The 22,440-nt window shown below is 41.4% G+C and overlaps 1 protein-coding gene across 1 annotated transcript in view; it reads right to left on the bottom strand.

Annotated features, from left to right (window-relative positions):
* PAK5 (p21 (RAC1) activated kinase 5) overlaps nt 1-22,440 on the bottom strand; it is a 264,366-nt gene that overhangs the window by 14,132 nt on the left and 227,794 nt on the right. The window contains exons 3-6 of the mRNA XM_014595094.3: nt 20,183-20,980; nt 10,938-11,429; nt 7,455-7,588; nt 2,909-3,035 (exon numbers count right to left, since the gene is read on the bottom strand). Coding sequence (XP_014450580.2) covers nt 2,909-3,035; nt 7,455-7,588; nt 10,938-11,429; nt 20,183-20,980 — 1,551 coding nt within the window. The remainder of the gene's footprint in view (nt 1-2,908; nt 3,036-7,454; nt 7,589-10,937; nt 11,430-20,182; nt 20,981-22,440) is intronic.

Genomic DNA, 22,440 nt, shown 5'->3' with positions numbered 1-22,440 from the left:
TGAACATGAGCCGGCAGTGTGACGAAGCCATCAGAAAAGCCAATGGCACTTTATCGTGCATCAGCAGATGCATAACGAACAGATCCCAAGAGGTGATACTTCCCCTCTATCGGGCGCTGGTCAGACCGCAGTTGGAGTACTGCGTGCAATTCTGGGCGCCACACTTCAAGAAGGATGCGGATAACCTGGAGAGGGTACAGCGAAGGGCAACTCGTATGGTCAAGGGCCTGCAGACCAAGCCCTACGAGGAGAGACTAGAGAAACTGGACCTTTTCAGCCTCCGCAAGAGAAGGTTGAGAGGCGACCTTGTGGCTGCCTATAAGTTCATCACGGGGGCACAGAAGGGAATTGGTGAGGATTTATTCACCAAGGCGCCCCCGGGGGTTACAAGAAACAATGGCCACAAGCTAGCAGAGAGCAGATTTAGACTGGACATTAGGAAGAACTTCTTCACAGTTCGAGTGGCCAAGGTCTGGAACGGGCTCCCAAGGGAGGTGGTGCTCTCCCCTACCCTGGGGGTCTTCAAGAGGAGGTTAGACGAGTATCTAGCTGGGGTCATTTAGACCCAGCACTCTTTCCTGCTTATGCAGGGGGTCGGACTTGATGATCTATTGAGGTCCCTTCCGACCCTAACATCTATGAATCTATGAATCCATTTGGGATCCAGAGCATCCACCTAATGCACACCAAAAGCACTAATTTCAGTATGAAGTGCAGCATCTGCAGCCATACTTACATGTAAACATAGGTGATACTGATGGTGCCTACTTTACATGCTAATAGAGGGGACGTACACATGTGCCCGGCGCCCGCTTCCGCAGCCTTGGCATCACATGTATTCAGCATCTGCACGCTTCAAAATGGTGGCAGAGGTGCTTTAACTAAAGCTTGTTAAATGAGCTTTGGTTAAGTGCCCTGCTGCCATTTTGAAACGTGGGATGCTGAATACATGAGACGTTGCGGGTGCTTAAATTAGAGTGGCTCCCGAGAGCCTCTCTAATTAAAGTGTCCCCTCTTTCCCCCATCCTGGAGCACATGTTAAGCCACGCCTAGTGATTACAGCACCTAAAAGTAGGGTTTTAGGTCCTCCTTGGAGCAAAAGGATTTAAACCCACCCATCTCTCCCATTTCTAAGGAGATTGACTTAACCATCAGGCTAAGGGACAGACACCAGTCTGTTGTAGGTGGACAGAACCACAGGGGCAGAAGCAGAGGAAACAAAAGGTAGCCTAGTAATGAAGGCTCCCCCCCCCCCAGTTCTGATGTAGTCTGCAGTAGAGCTTGGGGGGTGGGTCTAGGTACCTAACTGCATGAATTGGATCACTTCTGAGCAGTCTCAGAAACCTAAGTCGAAGAATGTAGAGATCTGTTAGATTGAAATAAAGGTGTGTGATGAATTTAGTTGCCTCCCCTGGATTGTTTTTTATACCTGCTATGTCAAAATTCTGCCTAAGTTCCATTCAGAAATCCAGTTGACCACTTTAGGTCTGTGCATCAGTTATTCATGCATACAATGGAGATGATAATATGCCTTTCTTCCTGTCTATTCCTAAACTTGAATATTACATTACATTTAAGTAGGAACTCACTCTTAATATAGACCACCTAGCCCAATGGGGACGCCATCTTGGTGTGAAGCTTCCAGGCACTACTGTGATATACATAATATATCATAATAAACTAGATACATTGGTCCATCTACAATTTGCAGTACAGGGTAAGTTATCATTTCCATTGCCTGACTAGTGCCCAGAATGTCTTCCATTACAGAGGGATCAAGAAATCTTTGTTATTTTATATGCTACAGACCAAATGATCCCCTACCCAAGGGATGGTAAACAAAGCCATAACAGTGATGTGGAGGAGCTGTGAGATGGGGACAGAGAACTACAGATAATGTTTGTCTTCCCAATGTTCCCCCTCCCAGAAAACTGCATGGCACTGAAAAAAGTAGGAAGGGGGTAGCTGACCAGGCAGGGAGAGGGACAGGAAACAGCTACCCTGTATTGTACATTTCCTCCTCCACACTGACAATAATACATCTGAAAAATGGCGACTGGTTACTGCTGCCAAGAGCATTATTCATTTCTTTTCTGGGTCTGGTAATCCCTATCACAACCTTTCTCCAGGCTAGAAAAAAAACACCCCTTGTTGACAGCAGGCATTGGTGCAGCTGAAACAGTGCTGCATGGTTTAATTGCAGTACAGCATTCATGTCCATTAATCAAGGTTTCTGAAATAGCACACTATGCAGTTTGTGCTTGGCTATACCTTTCCATCACAACTGTGCATCAGTTTAATAATCATCCTCATCAGGAGGTGTTTATATAAAAAAAAATGAACTCCTGATGGTTGCTATGATCTGGCTTCCTCAGATATCGAGTTTCAGCTTTGTCTCTCTCATTCACCAGAGGCCACATGCTTCCTGGAACTCTATGCATTGTACATAGATATCAAATTATCAAGTAAATGCCATCCTTTTGATTTTGTATGGAAAACCGTTCATTCTTGCATGAAGAACATGTAGGTCCTACAGGTCTACAGCAAGTAGAAGCATAAATGGCTCTAGCCTTCAACAGCTGTGGACTGCAGCACTATATAGGTTTTTAATTAAACTCTTAACATTAATGGGGGGGGGGCAAATTTCTTGGCAGATATGAGACAAATTAAGCCTGTACCCTCCCTGAGTACCACTCCAATCCCCCACCTGTGCTTTCTCCTCTGTGTTCCCTCTCTGACCTGTCGCATGCCACATGCAGAGGCTCCCCATGACGCTCGTGGAATGTCTGTTGCAGGTTGGCCATCCATGCTTGACATGATGGTTTCACTGTCTGTATTATCACTTTCCCTGTCTATTATGATCCTCCCAGTCAGAGATGAAGTACAAGGGGAAATGCTAGGCACTCACCCTTCCGTCGCTTGTAAGAAGTATGGAGTCACTTTTGATATCACGATGAATAACGCCTTGATTATGCAGGTAGGACAGCGCTTTCAGTACAGATAAACAAACTGTAGCTATCTGCTCTTCGTTCATCCTAAAAATAAGGTGTCCAGTGGTGAGAGCAAACATCAACTTAAGGCAAGAATAAGACACCGAAGAAACAGATAAAGACAATAGGCTTGATCCTCAGTAGGACATGAGACAGGCCCATCCAAATCAATACATGGAAATTAATAGAGTGTAATCAAGTCATTCTGAGGAAAAGGGTTCAAATGTTTCTCCCTGGGAACTTCTCATTCTTCTTAGTGCTGTTCAAGACCTGTTGTCCTTGCCAGGTCTTCCCTGTGCCTCTAAGGTATAGTTCTTGTTTGAAAAGTAACTGTGTAAAAGTATTATGCTTTTGCTCAATAGAACTGTGCCCTGTGCACTGTCAAAGTGATATCCCTGGACTTCAGTATAATATATGCTTTTATCTCTGTTTGCAACATGGATAAGAAAGTAATCTGGATTCTATTCTTTTTTGTGCATCTTCAACAGAAGTGTTTACTGAATTCCAGACAGCTTTACCCAATTGGAACTTGTGGTAAATGCATTTAAGACAAAGAGGTTGCAGAAGTATCACCAAGTGCTTATTGCAGGACATCAAATTAATGGGATTGCACAAGTGTAATTGAGGGCACAGTTTGACCAACAGAATATTTGTTACTGGTGATAATATGTGGGTGAGAAATAGTTCGAGACTCAGATCTCAGGCTGAGCTAGCAGGGCACAGAGTCTTTTACTTGTAAATTGAACACATTCTATCCACAAATTGCTGACTCATGACGAATGTGGAACACCATGAGGTCGTTTGGATAGTTCTTTTCCAGGGTACATTTGCACTTTTATTTCTTTAGATAACGGAGTGGGTATCCTTCTGCAAAGGTCAGGTGTGAGGAAAAGTTTTGAGAACCAGGTTTTGATTAGTACATGTACAGCATTAATTATACCCAATGAATAGTACAATGTAACATGTTACAGTTAGTCAATTTCTGACTCTTCAGAGTCATCTACCGTGAGTTCACTAGTTGCCAAGAAGGATAAATCACTGTGGGAAAGGAATCATGAAAGGAATGAGGAAGGGAAATGATACTTGAATTTCAGAGGAAATTTGTGGATTCATGCCCTATGTGTAATCCTTCAAAACTATTTCCTTTGCTATTATGTATAATACAAAGAAACATTAAAAATGAATTTCAAAAGCACCCCATAAAAGAAATGATAAGATACAGTTATCTAGTCATCATTTACAAAAAAAAAAAAAAACTTCTGGAAAAATAAGTCTGTCGCATCATTATACTGTGGTTCTGGCATTGAAACGGGAGGGAGTTAATGAGCTGTAAGGCATTCTGACGTGTGCTAAATCACAGCAGCCTTCATTCACTGAACATCCTGTAGCGGTCATTCAATGAGAGATGTGAAAAACAATCCATATTTCAGTTCTGAATTACTACTCACCTTGCTTTCTAGTCGAGCCAGTAAAAGGCACTTATTCTGCCAGGCCAGCCCAAACTTTCTCTATTACATTAACATTAAAAAGGTCCAAGGCGATTTCTGCTTTAACTCTACTATGCAAATTTTGCAACATTTCAGCAAAATATTTGAAGGAAGGTCATAACATGTTCAAGAAGAAGATTAAGGAATGATTTTGGTGAATAAAAATTATGACAGCTCTTAAATAGTTTTTAGTGATAGAGGCTTAAGAGGCTCAAAAGTCATAAACCGTTTGTACATTAAGCCCACAAGCTCCTTCAAGAGATTGGAGATACTAAACCAAACATATGGGCAGCAATGGAGTGGGCTGACCAGTGGGAAAGGTCAGATATATTTCTACAGAGTTTTATACCAACACCAGTTGAGTTCTTTGTTGGGTACAACCTTGACAGAAAAGTGTGGGTCAAGCTGAACAGACTGAGATCTGGATATGGACACTTCAAAACAACACTTCACAATATGAACATCTTGGACAACTTCCTGTGTGAATGTGGTGTCCAATAAACAGCTCTAATCTTTACAAATGCCCAGACAGGGTAGACAGAATCCATACATTGAGCGGTAATACCAGACAGTGGCTCATGGATTTGGAAGTTAATATCTGATGCCATAAGGAAGAGAGAGAGAGAGTGAGCATCTCTTTGCCATTAAACTCTTGTCTAAAATATCTGACACAGTGATTATGGTGTGTTGGGTCACACTAGTTAACAGATAACTTACAATGCTGTGATTTATTTTAGCTTATCAGTTAAGACAGGACTTAAAAACTGAGGATGTATTTTACAACTTCTGTTTTAACTGTGACCTGATCTTGTCAATAAATTGCCAGATGACAAATGTCCATGTATGAATGGGCGTTCTTGAGTAAGCAGGAGTCTTTTCTTCTTGTTTAGATAAATTTTTCACACACAGATGTGTTAGATGATGACTTTTGATTCAAGAAGAAAGCATTTTTCCTGGTTAAATGAAGAACATACCTTTCCTGGCTACTTTTCTCAGTGGATGCTGGGATAAAAATGGGTGGCAAAGAGGGAAAAAGCATGACATAGATCTGCTCAGAAGAAGAGAAGTTGGAAGACAGGGTAAGACCTATGTGCATCCAGTTTATTTACTGATTTAACTGTATCTATTCTTACTAAAATTATCATACAACCCCTAGCGTGACCACATATACTGATATAAAGATGCTTACACTAGTATATTTTAGGTTTAACCCTTGTTTCGCCAGCATAGCTATGTTGACTGTCTGTATGAAAGAAAAGCATAATTCTAACTAGCACATCAAAGTACCTGGTGTAGCTTATTTTACCCAGAGAACTAGTTAAAACCTACATCAGAATAAAGCTCTTTTATTGAAAGAAAGTGTCTCTCAGTCAAGGGGTTGGGCAGCTGTACCAGCAGACTCTTTCAAATGCATTTATTTCCCTTCCTGAATGGAAGAGGCTGTACCAAGGAAAGTGCATTTATATTAATACAACTATTTCCATGCAAGAAAAAATTTAAGTATCCTTTAAGTATACTGGTGCAGCTAAATAACTGCAACTTTTGTTTATAGCTAAGGCCCTGCCTTGTTGTGCCTGGAGAAGCAATTCCAAACAGTGAGAAACTATGATTTCATCTGTTTCATTTTCTTTTGGCAGTTAAACCATAACATTCAGGGTTTGCCACCACATTATCAGTTCCAGGGGGTGAAGAACACAATGGAAACATGCTCTGATCCAGTTGGCCAATTCCTATGAGCCACTCTGCATTAGAGTTGAATTAGCAGAGGTAGGCTATATAGGTTAAAGAACAAAACAAGGTTGTTCCAACATAGGCACATTGTGGGTTAAGAGGTTCAGGGACCAATTTCCTTCCCAGTTTGCTCAAACAGTAGGTAGCCTAAATGTAGGCAGCACTCCATGATGCAAGTGGGAGGAAGAGATATTAATGCCAGTTGAAATGTAACAAACAAGATATTGGGTGTTGTCAAGGAAAACACACAATTCTTGTAAGAGTAGACTGCCAAGGAGTAGATGCTTCCCTAGCATTGCTGAAGGCATTACTTCTGAATGATTCAGGCATAATAGCTTCTCTCACCATTGTTCAAGTGGTATACAAACACCTCCTGCCTTCCCTCACATTGCTCTGGCTCTGAGGTAAAATTTTAGTACTACCAAATCAATGATAGTTTTGCCCCTGGTTTCAACAAAGCCAGGATTTCACTCAAGTAGAGCCAATGCAGCAGTAAAAGTATGGATGAGACAGGTACACGAGAACCAGAGGAAATGGACTGAATTTGATCCTAACAAAATGTGAACTTAAAAATGCTACAATCATCCCCTCCATTACCTGTCTGCTAAAATCTAAGGTAACATTTCAATGTTTCCCTTAGCATGACTGACGAGACATCACTCATTGCTGTTCAAGAAGTATAATGATTCTGGTTTGCTGAAATTCTATGCTATATAGTTGCTACAGGAGCAACACAGGACCCTAAACTCTGTTCTGAGTGGTTGGTGTAGGTCTTTCCATTCATCCTTAAAGATATCTGAACAATAGAAAGACAGAAGAATGGATTTGCTGTGTAGTGAGATTAGCTGGGCATTTTCAAATAGAATTGGTTTAAAAAACTGCCTTTGATTACAGGGAGATTTTTTAAAAGATTAATTTCCAGTAAGGTTTTTAGAGTTTTTGCATTTTATCAGCTGCAAAAAAATAATGATGATACTTCATAGGCCTGCATGTTGAAAACACCAAATTATGTTAAAACCACTCATCACTTTTCACACAGCCATCCACTGCATATAGTGAGGGATAGATTTCAGAATCCCAGTCAGCTTCCCTGCACCTCTTGCAGTCTTTTTTCCAACTGGCAGGGCCATCAAGTGGAAGCAAAAAGCCATCTTGTTCCAGTTCAAGCACAGGTTTTATTTACCATATTGTGCTATAAGTACATTGAACAATGAAACAATGATCAGGTAAAGCTAACCAAACATACCTTGTGTGAGTCACAATGTCTGTCAAAGCTCCACCTTCTAGAAACTCCATCACAACCCACAGCTCATCACCAACAAGGTAACTGTTGTACATATCAACCACATTTTCATGATGGTAATCCCTCATTATCACAACCTATGCAAAAACAAACAAACAAACCAAAAAACAAACCAAAAAACCACTGTGGGTGAGTGACCAGAGGTATCACTTGATTCTCACATTGCTTGAAACATTTGATTCTTCTTTTACTTTTTCTTCTCTTTTTAACTTTTACCCTCAATAAATACTATATTTGTGAGCAACACCATTGCTATAAACATATGCTCGCTTATATAACTGAAACAATATAGTTTCATAAAACCATGCTTGTGGTAAATAAATTAAGAGTGAGGGAGGATGTTTAACTTCTAAATTACATTTGGTAGATAATAGCTTTTCTTTTGGATATAAAGCCAGAAATGCTTATTTCATTGCTTTCTTTGCCTGTTGCTTTTCTATTCAGTACAGCAGAGATCTTATCAACTTAATAAGCCAATCAATCAATCAAAGCCTTCCTTCATGGTTTAGCGAATATCATTGTGCAGAGAATTCAGAAGTTAAGTAATGATGTATGGCTTGCCTGTGACCCCCTGCCTGTGTTCCCCACCCACTTCCACTTTATACGACTGTGCTGCTTCCCGCATCATAGGTACCAAGCCAGGTAGAACAGCAGGTGCCTCAAAACTGCTATGTATGCCTCTTCTGGCTCAGCTGGACAGGATGAAGAAGAACTAAGTGGGAAATGGATGCACCCTTGACTGAACTAGGGTGACAAGAGGTTATGCTACGCAAGTTAGTGGCCAAACAGTGATGTTTGCTACCTGAGCACAGAAGCTGAAGGGAGATTGTGCTAGGCCCAAAAACCACAATCTCCTTCCAGTTTCCCTACTGCTCTTGGATAAGGGATTACATTGTCTATACCTACTCTATGTGGGAGATAAATCAAGATTTTATCCAGCTTTCTCATATCAGCTTCATGCCACTAATCTTCTGCTAATGTAAGGTCAACTTAAGTCTTTACATAGACAGATCAAGTCAAAGTTATACTTCAGCAGCTCCACAACTGGATGGCAAAAGAGGACCTGTAACTGGACCCCTCTATATTCCTTCCACCAACCCAATGGAGGATATAGCCCCAAATCTTAGGCTCACTGCCCATCTTAACCTTTCCTATTCAGCTGCTCTTAAAAACTCCACAATGAGTTGGGTTGTCTCCCTTGGGAAGCCATGATTCTAGTAGCTAATAAGGATTCTTGTACTTAAACAATTCTGATACCAGCTCTGAAAAAGGAATACTTCACCTGGTGACTTATTTTTGCATTTTGTTGTTAATTGTTTACAAGTTTAAAACTTTTCTGAAGAAGGTTAGATTGGATTTCTTTCAGCCTTTGATCAAACTTGAATGTTTTACTGGAAAACTAATAGAAATGATGATTAGAGCTACACTTATAAAATGCCAGATAGTTACTGTAAATGAGAAATAGTATTGACACAGTTAACTTCATGACTGCAACCAGAGAAGCATGGCCGTACAGTACGTGGCACCACAGACATGTCTGCAGTGCCACATACCACATGTTCAGGTGTTCTCTGAGCTGCAAGGGAGCAGCACGGAGGGTTTTTTTGAGCACTGGATATCCAGGGGTGAAAAAAACCTGCTGAAAAAAAAAGAGGAGCAGCGGACATGGGGGCAGTGCATGCCATTCAAAAGTGGACCCGGGCCACCTGGAGCTACGCTGCAGCTGCCAGCAAGGTCCGACCGGTAGGATAGCACAGTCTGGCTCCAGCCTCCCCTACCACTCCTAGGGTAATTTGTCACGTGCCAGAGTGCATGTGGCATGCACAGTCCCCAGGGACAAGTAGCTGTGGTGCAAGGTGCGCCACTGCCTGCTGTCCCCAGGGAACCAAATGTCCATACCATGTGTGGATGCAGCCCATGAGGCCTATTATAGTAGTAAATCTAATGTGTAGTAGTAGAATGGATCCACCTATCTTTATTTATTAAAAACTAGGTTCTATGATCCATTTAAGGTAAGATGGCTTATTTGATACATGTTAAAAGCATCTTATTCACTTCAGTTAGAGAAGGCCAGGGCACACATGCAACTCCTTGAAGTCAATGAGAGTCACAAATGCATGAGATCTGCAGGATCTGGTTTATATTACTTGTCAAATTTCTAAGGGACCTACTACCATAGCATCTAAAACATCATAGGATATGGACTGATTTTTAATGGGGACACATGGATGGGTACTGTGTTAACCTCTTAAAGAACTTCAAATCATTTACAGTTCTATATTATTTTTTCCTTTAAAATTTGTTGTGAGATGCCTGTTTCTATGTCTCTGACTAATCATTTCCTTGCAGTGCCCATATCTTGCCCTTTAAATATATTTAATTACCATTTCAATTGGATAGGAGGTCTAAAACTCCCTCCTGCTTACATTTTATGTGGATTGCACATCGTCTTTATTTGTGAAATTCCTACTGACTTCAGTGGGAGGTACCTGAATATAAAGGCTACAGTACAGAAAAGACTGCAGCTTCGTGAGACAGCAAGTTACACCAGCATAATATTCCTATTGCACTGTTGCAAATAAAGGAACTGTGAAACTTCCTTAGTCAACACCACCAGTGAAATCAGTCTTTGGGTAAACTCACTTGGAAATTAAGGTCACTTATTCATGTAGATCATAAGCTGACTGAACAGCCCAAGTACTCAGGAAAATGTTTTTGGGATTCTCAGCCTCAGCCTGCAACAGTGGATGCAAATTTCTCTATGGCCACTACTACAGAGCTTGGAAGGAGATGGTCTGAAGTACAGAGAGGTGTCTCCTGATATTGTCTTGAGCCAATGAATCTACTTTGAGTACAGAGCAAATTCCCACCTCTTCTTTTCCCACTCTCCAAGCTTAAGAGAGTACAGTCTAGTGTTGTAGATGGAAGACAGAGTCCTTCTACATGTGTTCTCTTTCCTGTCTTGATTACATGCTCTACTCTCACCAGGGGAGACTTTTGGGGCCTTCCACATTCCCAGGGAAATGATTTAGCCCTTGTATCGGGGTGAACAAGACCCACCAACAGGCACGGATATCACAAAGCCCACCATGATGGGAAGCTCTTGGTTCAATTCTACTACTCACTGCTCATTGGGCCAAAGCCTGCTCAGCTTTAATGTCCTATGTGACTCAACTGATTGATTTTGCATTTGATTACTGAAGGAATTTTCATAAATTCATATGTCTAGAGGCCAGATGGGACTATTAGCTCATTTAGTCTGAATTTCTATACACTGAAAACGTTCACTCACCACAAATGCAAATTGAACTCACACCCCCTATCTTGGAAGGCTGCTGCTCTATGTTGAGCCCATGTAGGTTGCCATTTTGTGTCTGTTTGTGATTCGTAACCCATAACCTTGCATCCCCACCCAAAATGATTTACCTCATTGAAGAGTAGTTCCCTTCTCTGCTGTTTCCTGAGATCCATTTTCTTCACTGCAACTTGCTTTCCTGTGTGCTTCTCAGTGGCAATGCAAACTATTCCAGTGGAACCTTCTCCTATTTTGATAAAGTTGTCCAAGTATTCCCTAGGGTCACCAGGGCTGACAACTAGCTGCAGGGCAGCTCTGAACTGTTCATGAGACACCCTGGAGGGTTGCTGATCTGACGATGAAACCCAGCTGGGTGGTGGATAAGCACTTGATGTGATGCTTGGGGAGCTTGGGTAAGAAGCCGTGGAGATATAATGGGAGCTTGACTGGAATGAAGGCTGGTGATAATGAACAGCTTTGTGGTAGACTGAAGGGTACTGGTAGCCAGGGCTTGTATAACTAACTTTGCTCTGATTTTGAGGTAGCTTTGTTGGGCCTCTGGGGTAGGTATCTGATCCAGATAGCGGTGGGCTAACTACCATCTGTGCGCGATCATAATCCACCTGCAAAAGTGAAAATAGGTTTGTTAAAATGCTGCAGTCCATCCAGATCTGCTGCCAATGATATGAAGAGTGCATTAAATCCTATGCTATCCATCAAGTCAGATGTCAGTTCCTTGGACAGTACAGCTGACTCCACAGCAGCCTCTTACTTTTGATTGGGTATTTCTAACTTCCTCTGTTTGTGGACACTTGGCTAAAGAAAAAACTTTTTACCATTCAGACTACAATCTCACTGTTTGGTTTGCAACATGGTTCTTTCTCAGAGTTGCTGATGGACCAAAGATGGGAGCTGGAGAGAGACTAAGTAAAGATCCATCATCCCTGTAGCATTCTCTAGTATGTACTTTAGGTTTTGGTGAAATACTGTCAATCTGCTTATACCCTGGTTCATGGCTTTACTGTTATTATTGCTGGGATAAATATTTTTGCTAACTTTTGGGAGATGAAAACAAACCCTTTACTACCTAGTACTTCCTGTAATAATTTCATTGCTTAATTTTCTATTTCTCTCCAGCTCTTACCTCTTCAGATGCTCTCTAACCCCTGGATTAGAGCAGCTGGAAAGAAGTATTGAACAGTACCTCCCTTACATTACAAGCATAAAGCAAGAGGAATTAAATATAAAGTTATTTTTGTGTGTAGTTGTTATATAATATCCCTTACCCAGGTGATCTCTGAAACATTGCCAGCCTTACTGCCGGGCTAAATACCAATCTTCCTATACTGCAACTGTTAAGAGATGAGGTAAACTCCTGTACAGAGGAAGCCATTTGCAGTATACAAGAAATTGTTCAAGTCTTGCAAATAATGGGAACTAGACTGTAATCCTAAATTTCAGCAACCGGTTACTTGTCTATTCATTGTTTGCCTCCCATATCACAGACTTGGCTGGCTAGAAGCTAGAAGGCTGGTCCCTCTCCAGTCGTGTGGATGGTAAGCTCTTGCCAACTGGGTGGTGCCATGTGACACTGTGCTCAAAGGATCTCAGTACTTGAAGTGGGGGGAGGGGAGACTGACAGCATAGGCAGACACTTTCATATGGGTAGATCCCATTCACATGTAGGACAAGTTGGACCACTCTCTCCCATTGCTGGCTGCTAGTCTCTGTGTAGCTGGAGCACTGCACTGGAGAGCTAGTTCAATTAGCAGTATAATAGCACTAATAGAGTATTTATGGCTTGAAATGGCAATGTTGCATTCTTTTTACATTCGTGGTACTCACAATATAGTGCTGTAGGGGTCTTCCCATAATTCCTACAAGATGACACAGAACCATCATAATTCTTACCAATAACATTAATGTAAGTAGAAAGGGTGACTGCTGTGATAGATAAAATAAACAATAAACAGAAACCATGGAAGTTCAGGCTAAGATTTTGCCCCAAGGAGGTGAAAAACAATTGTGATGAGGTGAGCAAATATCCTATTTGATATGGGGATATGATCTTCATAGTCTTCAAAGGGACTCCCTTCAAGCAAGACATAATGAGAAGTCTAATTTAATTTACCATTCTTAAATCATTTTCCAAAGTGACAAACTAATTAACTGCAGGGTCAAAAAGCCACTAATTTTCTTTTGAAATCAGAGACAATCTGAGAGGAAACTATCTCAATAGGAGGCTTTAGAAAAGTGCAAGCATTATTCCTTTTTGATGGAGAAACAGCTAATAAGACAAAGCCTACTTGCATTTATAGGTTCCTTTTTTAGCTTCTTGTGTCTACAGTAAATGGGTACTTTACCTTGTGAAATAAAAGTTTTATCATCCTTGCCTACATTCAAACCCCCAAAAGTATGGGAGAGGGCAAAAAAACAATTCCAGCCAGTTCTGAAAGCAAATAATTCACAGTTTATTACACAGCAAAAATAGCTCATGACAATGTGTGTAACCTCTCTGAGGGGGGCTGGGGTGGTTAGACACAGGCTCATGATGTAGCACAATTACAAATAATTATAACGATGAATTCATTTAATCAATCAATTTCACTGGCTGTGCACAGAGGTGGACAGGGCATAAAACTCTACACAGCTCTTGGTTGCTACTATTGCTGCTGGCTCTCTGCCAGGAGTCCCCTGATCCATGTTAGTTAAATGCACATTAATCTGAATTTGGCAGTGTAATCAAGGACCCAACTGAACTGTGAAATTGAATTCTGCAGTGGAACATCATTTGACCATTTTATGCTAAGACTGCAAAAAAAAAAAATCTGCCGCAGCATCAATTTATCACTGTAGCCTGCTGCACAGTGAGAAGGAGCTTGTGGCTGAGGTTCCCTAGTGGGAGGAAAAAAATCTCAAAGCGCAAAATCACATCAGTATTTTGCAACATCATGTATAACACAGGCTTGCCTATGTCATGGGCAGTTTTAGGAGAAGGCTTTGCATGCTCTTGAACAGCTGCTTTAATATTCCTCTTTGCCATATGAAATGGGATTCTTATTCTCTGTCATGGCTCTTCAGAGCCCTATGCAAGGCAGGCTATCAACCCATTACATGTAGCATGCTTCTAACACAAAACAGCATCATACTTACAGTAGTAGTCAGTTCCTGAAGAGACTGATTTTATATGAGTAAAAGACAGAAATAATGATGGCAATGATTTCACTTAAACCAGCAAGCAGAGTTTTATAAACCTGGGAAGGGGGTAGAGATACCTTGAAGTCCACAAGGGATTTTGCTGTTTTGAATCTACTCTAACATAAGAAAGCATACAGTAGTGGAGTCCAGAACAGTTATACAGGACATGCAGGTTGCTGATCTGAAATTTAAACTTATGGCTATTGGTATGTTTTTAAATATTTACAAATGAAAATGAGTGGGTCCAAAAAATCTTATGAAAAATATGGCATTCTTGCTGACACATTTTTAAGCACTTCAAAACTAGCATTTCATAACTGGGCTTATAATACAATCCAATCCAAGATCATTCACATTTTGAATGCCAGGAAATTTTACAAAAATATAAGATAAAGCCCTGACACCAGAAAATCTCTCCTTATTAATATTATCTCAACACAGTTCTTCATATTACTGCAAATTCAGATAGATACTCTTTCACAAATACTTCTATTTAAATTATTGCATTCAATTAACCTCTCTGGGGAAACACTTTACAGACAAAGGGGGAAGAAAAAAAAACAATTGAGGCCTTATTCACGATCAGGTCAACAGCGCAGATTATGTTTTGACACAAAATCCATCAAAGCACTGCAGTGAAATGGAAAACACTTCTGCTGCTGTGCGGGTTGGTTCACTGACTCACATTATTACTCAAATGTGCACATGATAACGTCAGCATTCAGGCTTTTATCTGTAAAGAAGTGGATTTTGCAAGGTGCTTAAACTCACTTTACTTTCTGCACTGGTGCAATAATGCAAATCATGTATTGCTAGACCATAAAGATATATGAAATGTTATTCAGAAACAACTGCTTATTCATTATGCAAAGCAAGGCCCTGCTCCTATGATGCAATATGTGGGGGCAGATCCTTTAACCTCCTGTTGAAACAGCAAGAGGGGGCATTGTAGAACACACCTGTCACAGAAATGGATCACTCAGTCCTCCAGCTGAAAAATCTGGTGATGTGATGGGCAAGGAAGGACCCAAGTGGACTGTAGGGGAGAATCCTTTAAGATATAACCCATCTTCTAGAAGAGATAGATTAGGTTGATCAAGGTTGATATAGCAAGGAATTGCCACCAGAAGATAAAGATGCTATAATAAATTACAGGGCCTGATGATAAGGGATTTCATTGTTCAAATGAACAATAGCTGGGTAAGTGGTAGCTGAGAACCATTGGGTGCAATGTGAAGTGAAGTTGTGGGTCCTCAGAGGACATCTAGATAGATTCCTAACAAGTACTGACACGATGTCTGCGATTCTGATACATCTCTCTACTCGACAGACAGAAGTGAAGGAAACAGGTCCTCTAGGCTAAATTGAATTTACTAGGAAAACAGACTCATCTCTAGAGCTTCTCCAATACAGATCTCTGAAATGCTTCCAGTCCCACATGAAGTGGCAGCTGGGGAGAAGTTATATGAAAGTTTCCATATGCAAAGGGGAAGATGATATAGAAAAGTGGAGGTTACTTTTATGAAAAACCAGGCAAAGGAAGAGAAAGCCACAGTTTATATATGGGCTTCCCCTTCTCCAGATGCACACCTGAAAAGTGTTGGAGAATTATTTAAACCAGGAACTGGAAAAACAAAATGTGTCAGTGGCATTCAAAGCAAAGACTTCTGCTAGGGATAACAAAAGTAACCCTGTATCATGGAGGAAGGTATAGAGAAGATACAGCCATGCTGGAAGAGGGGCACTATAATGAACTAGATATCAACAGGGGGATTATAAAGGAAAATTGTGTGAAGCAAAATGCCTGGCAATAGTAGCTGTCCTTACTACAACACGCATTTCTGGAACATGGCAGAATGGTATATTGTAATAACCAGAGCATAAACTACACAGGAAGATCTAATTACTTTAGAATGGGTTGGAAATACTGAGATTTAATTGAACCTAATGAGATATAAATTATGCGTGGAAAGGACCCACACAGTATTTGGAATGAATGAATAAAAATACCAAGTCATAAGATTACAAATACGCTACAAGTAGGTAATACTGCTGGCCTGTAGATCGGAGTAATGGGAACACGTGCATAATGCTGAGGAAGATCAAAGAGGCAATTACGTTTGAAAATCGCTGACTTCAAATACGTGTTATTTTAAATGGCCCAATATGTCACCAAGAAAGGATCTGGAGAGAGTAATTTCTTGACACTGTTTAGGAGTGTTTCCTACAATAGCTCCTCCCAGAGCACAAAAGAGGCTACTCTCAGCTGACTTCTACGGCCATGTCCACATGTAGGCTGGATGTTTCGTTCCCCAGTGACAACTAGCAGGGAATGCCTGTGCCACATGTGCTCTGGCGCATAGCAAGTTACCTCCGGGGCAGTAGGAGAGGCTTGGCCAGCACTGGGCTGGCCCCAGCAGCCTTACCTGGGGTCCTGGGAACCTCCCAGGATTGCAGCAGCGGTGATTCTGCTGCGCGGAGCCTGCCTCTGGCTCGCCTGGCTCTACTTTTGAGTGGCACACGCTGCCCACACGTCTGCTTTTTTTCTCCATGGATTTTCTTTGCCCCCTGGATATGGAGGGGTCAAAAAAACCCTCTGCACTGCTCCCTTGCAGCACGGAGAATAACTGAACATCCCGCATGGCTGTGCTCATCTGGACACAACCTAAGTGTCCCAAAAGAGTTGTTTCAAGAAATACTTGATCCCTTAAGTTTATTCCACTGCAGGGTTTCTTTCCCTGGATCAGGTGATACTGTCCACCGTTGGAGACTTGATACCTTCAGGATGGATCAGCTGCCCCACATGGGAATTTCTATGTGCCAGGGAAGTTAAGGAGATACCATCTGTGTGTAAAGATCCACTTTTAAGGACTAAATATGCTCCTGGTCCAATGCCACTGAATTTATGGGGATTACACTGGGATGAATTTACTGTATCTGACAAAACAGATGCAAGTAATGCTGAACTAAATCCACATTTCAGACTTATCAGCCATAATGAATAACTTTGTTGAAATTATTTTTAAAGCCATACATTTATGCCTGCAGACTTTTTTCAATGTTTACTCCCCCTACCTCACATTTTAATTATACTTTAAAGGCAATCTCATTTGTAATATATCTGATTCGAGACCTGATTCTCATTTGGTAAACTCATTTGATGAACCATTATCTTACTAATGCCTCTTTGAAAAGAAGATTCTCTAGCAATCATGCAAGACAAGGAACTGCTGTTCTGTTCTGGAGTTGCTGATGGGTTTGGGAATTGTAACTGCTGCATATAACAGTGAATCATCAAGTTTCAATGTGCCAAGGCTGTAGGAGTCTTTTCAATGTTCTAAGGAAAGATACAGCTAACAATGAATCTCGCATGGAGACACTTTTCTATAAAAGTTGTTACTGAATTTTAATGGCATATTTTTCAAAGTGCCCACATTACTTTGATTCTCTTAAAATATATTGCTATCTACAACCCTGTTTAACATAGTAAAACACTGCAAGATCAACCAACATGGAATTTTATAATTATTAGTGGATTTGGCCTTCCACCCTTTACTTAGAAGGGCCGCATGTTCAGAAATAACTATGCCTGCCAAAATCAGGCTTCTTTGTGGTGTCCCACAATATACACACAAAAATTCATCCATCCCTGAGATCTACGCTGTGGACAGGTATGTTGCTACATCATAATCATTACAACATGCAAAATGAAAGATGTGCCTGAAGAAGGGTGACTATGACCGAAAGCTTGCCAAGAACTTTTTTCCAACTACTCAGTTGGTTTAATAAAAGCATGAACATCGCGGGGCACAGCGAGCTCCCACAGGTGGCAGTGCTGTCAATGGTGGGAGCGTGGCAGCGGCAAGCAGGGAGCTCCCACAGGCAGCCACAATGCTGTCAGAGGTGGGTGGGGGGTGGTGATGGTGGTGAGCGCCGACTGATGGTCAGCAACCACCTGCAGATGCCGCCATCAGTGTCAGCAGCTTCCAATGGTGATTGTGGACTGCCCACAGATGCCGTTGGCAGTGTCGATGATGAGAGGGGGGTGGCAAGCAGGCGCCATCAGCAGTATCAGCAGTGCCTTTTCACAGGGAGTGCACCGCCACGCTCAGGGGATGCACATGCAGCCATATGCACCCCCTACATGTCACCAATGAATAAAAGATATCACATCTACTCAAAGACTCTTGCCTGCCTATGTCCTTAGACAAACATGGCTACAACCAAAAACCCTATCACTTACATTAACACATGTGGAAAAAGGGCAATGAAAGTTACCCCGCTGCTGGGAATTCAACTGTCAGATAGGATTTGGCTTTGAAACTAGAACCCAAACCCATGTCTCAATTTAATCTAGACTAAAAACTCTTAGTCACAGTGGTGGCTAATTTGAACTTTGTTGAGTAGTATCAACAGGGAAGCCAATGCCTGGGTAGGAAAAGAGAGTGAATAGGTCTTTTGAGTCCATCCTGCATTTAGTTTTGATGCATCCTGGGAGACCTTGGGCTGTTTCTTTCTGTTCTGCAGCTGGACAGCAGAATCAAATTCCCAGTGCTCATAACCAGGTTTGTAAGTAAGTGTGTTATTTCTAACCTTATAAAATAATAAAATGTAAGATTAACTTTTTAATCAAAAACACTTTTTAAAAAAAAAAAAAAGCCAGGTTAATCAAAGACCAGGTCAGCCATGCAAAGACATGATACAATCTTGGTGGTTTAAAATACCTCTTATCCTGAAGGATAGCAAGTGCTTTTGTTGTTGTTGCTATGGGAACTCAATGATGTTCAATGCAATTATCCCTGAAGAGCAAAAAAACCTCTAGTGGAATACCACAAATTTAAAAGGGTCATGACTACAGCCATAAAAACAGGCACACTGAGAAATTGTTAGCTGTTTAACTAAACTAAGATGGCCCGGCATCTCAATTTGGAGATACTCTGTCCAAATGTATGAACTTCTAGCTGTCAGCTCCGGTTACTTAAACTCTAATATTTTTATGCATGGCTCCAATCCTTCAAACCCTTGCATACATAAGTAGTTTTACTCATAAGAACAAGCCCACTCAAGCAGTGTTTCTCATGCAAAGAAAAATGTGCAGAATCAGGTCAAAACCTATATAAGAGAGTATGTCTCTAGGTATCATAGATGAATTGCATTTTCCTGATTTAAGTGTAAAATGGTTTGGAACATGTGTACAGAATTAGTTTTATGTCAAGCTTTTCCAAAACAGTAAAAATGAATCAATCTCCATCTCTGATGGTAAAAGGTTTTAAGTACAGGTCTCAAACTTGGATGTATTAGCTTCTCAGCTACAGAGCTTTTCATTACCATCTATATGATTTGACAGGTTATGAATCAGCTACAGACAGGATTGTCTACACAAGTGGCCTCCAAACCACTGTCTGTAAGCCTATGGTAAGTGGCTAGCACGCTGTGTCATGCTCCTTCTCTCCATTTTTTCAATTAAAAATATGAAGATTAGGTTGCAAACAATTCCATGCAGGTGAGTATCTCATCACTCACTGTAAAACGGGGACTCTACCCTCTAAAACATTGGATTTACAATTTAGTTACATTTTTCATTGTTAACCTCTGAAAATTCACTTTTCTCAATGCTCTCAGGGGAAAAAATGACCACCAGCCAAAATATACCTGCTTGGGTGCCTAACAAAAGGCACCAAGGGCCAGATTCCTTAAAGGCCTAAAGATGCAAGTATGTACTTGGTGGAGTTTATGAAAGCCTCTAGGCTCCTAACTCCCAGTGGAATCAATTGGAACTCAGTGTTTTTGAACATCCTACTTAGATACATATCCAGATCTTTAGGTGCCTTCCTAAGGGGCATACTTCAAAGATATTGAAAGATATTCAACTTCCATTAAAATCAATTCCTCTAAAAATCTGATCTGAAATAAATGCCTTTAAAAATCTGCCCTTAAATCCATATTCAGATTAATCAGTAGAAGCAGCCAGGTTTTCAAAACCGTTGACTTGCTGAGCACTTGCAGCTGTGAGGTCAATGAGAGCACAGGTACAGCATGAGAAAAGGTATCAGACCACCTCTATTTAGATGCCTACACAGAGATTCGGGTGCTTCACCTCACAGAACCACGTTCTGAAGATATCGGCCACAGCTTTGAAAGCGCCGGCCTGTGCTAGAGGTGCAGAGGTTAACTTTACCTTCGGGATGCCTGCTGCAGTTTCTGACAAGCGAGGGTAGGTGTACGAACTATATGAATGTCCTTGTTGATTGGATTTAAAAGCACTTGCTCCATAGGGCATGACTGGTTCCTGAAGGCCAGACCCTGACCTGGACCTCTGTCTCATGGTTGGTTGAGGACTTGCCTGGTTTACATAGGACGACTTTGGTCTTTTCTCATAATCATCCTTGCCGGGTCCACTTCCCCAATCGCTGTCACTGTATTCCAGTCTTTCTTTAGAGCACTCGCTTTGCACTGAAGTTCTAGAAGGAGCATAGTGAAAGGGTTCTCTATAGTCTAGCGTAGATCCACTTGGAACCCTTTGATATTCCAGCTTTAGGCCACCGTACTCAATTGGTTTGCTTTTTGTTTCCATGTGCGTGTTATAATCTGGAAGGAACCTCAAGATGTCTGACTTTAAGGGCTTAACCTCTGAATAATAGGCATCTGTGGGTTTTGTTTTTATCATGTGACCATTTTGCTTCATGGCATAGCTACCTTTGCAGTATCTGTCTAACTCTTCCCCAAAAAGGCTCTTGTCTCTGTGTTTGTCAGTGACATAGTCTGTAGTGGCGTCCGATTCACTGGAATATTGAGAATATGTGAGATAACCATTTTCCTCCTGGTGGCTTTGAACATGGTTTGAGTTTCCTTGGTGTGGGGTGGGAGGACTTTCCTTCCGGAGGGAATTTGAACGTGTTACTGAGATATTGTCAAATTCTTCTAGTAGGCCATTGATTGAAGTGTCCTTGCGAGGTTTATTTCCTCTAACGATAGTCTGAGAACAGAAAATTTCTTTGATTAAATACTGTCTTTTATTTAATATTTGACCAATAATTACTGAACAGAAAAATATCGAAGACCTGGCAAGAAATATATTCCAAGATGTGTTACAGACTTCTCTCAGGTAGCTCAGAATCATTCATTTTAAGGAAAAAAGTATATATATTTTTTACAAGAAATACTTTAGTACAAAATCATGCAGCGGGGACTTTGAGAGAAATACAGACTAAAATTTTTCAGGAAACTAGTGATTTGGCAACCAGTCTGAGACTTTTTAAGACAAGCCTCATTTTCAGAGTGGGTATTCAGTACTCAAAAAGCAGAGGCACTTAAAATCACTAGTCATTTTGAAAATATTGGGGCTATTATTTTGATTATTCTTTCTTACCAGTCTGCATCAGGTAAGGCTGATAGGCTGAGTCTAGTTTACAGTATATAGATCAGCTAAAAGAAAATCATTCCATAGCTTGCATTTTCTCATGTTTTATTATGGGAAAGCCTTGGAAGAGAAAGCATCGTGAAGTTTATTAGGTAGTATTTTCTTCGGCACAATGTGTTTGAATGTAGCTGCTCTCAGTATTTACATTTGATTTCATTTAATATCATAGGCTGCAGTAGGGGAGATAAAAAAGAGTAAAAACTAACTATGTCTCTATCACTGGATGCATACAGCCTCTGCAGACAACCTGATAGCAAAGACGCCTTTTATTATCCAGTTTCATAGATTCATAGATGTTAGGGTCGGAAGGGACCTCAATAGATCATCGAGTCCGACCCCCTGCATAAGCAGGAAAGAGTGCTGGGTTCAGATGACCCCAGCTAGATACTCATCTAACCTCCTCTTGAAGACCCCCAGGGTAGGGGAGAGCACCACCTCCCTTGGGAGCCCGTTCCAGACCTTGGCCACTCGAACTGTGAAGAAGTTCTTCCTAATGTCCAATCTAAATCTGCTCTCTGCTAGCTTGTGGATAGATAATAAGTTATCTTCAGGCATCTTCTGAAAGGGCTAAATTATGTCCCTAGGACATTCACAGCCTGGAAGCTGGAAGGATAGTGTAAGCTGTGGTGACTTTACCTGTAGTACAACACTGTACAGACCAGCAGGGGAGGGAGTAAATATCAAAGTTCTTGCTGAAGAGACTGTTAGGACAGAATACATGAGCTCTCTTTTCCTTAAACTGTTTTTCTCCACTCAACTTCCCTTCTAGTTACAATCCTGGATACAGGGCTGGATTAACTCTTTAGTGGGCCCTAGGCAAACAAATTCGTGGGCCCCGGGCCGGTCAGGCCCACCCCGGGGCTGCTGCCCACAGGGAGCAGGCTTGGAATCGCTGCTAGGAAGCAGCCTCTATGGTGGCAAGGCCAGTGCAAGGGAAGGGAGAGGAGGGGAAGGGAAGGGAAGGGAAAGGAGGTGGATGGGGCCATTCGTGCTGCCACCACGGAGGGAAGGACTGA

This window comes from Alligator mississippiensis, chromosome 1 (genome assembly GCF_030867095.1).
Source record: "Alligator mississippiensis isolate rAllMis1 chromosome 1, rAllMis1, whole genome shotgun sequence".
Lineage (NCBI taxonomy): Eukaryota > Metazoa > Chordata > Crocodylia > Alligatoridae > Alligator > Alligator mississippiensis.
Note: the sequence above shows the minus strand (reverse complement) of the source record. Positions and strands in the feature narration are given on the sequence as shown.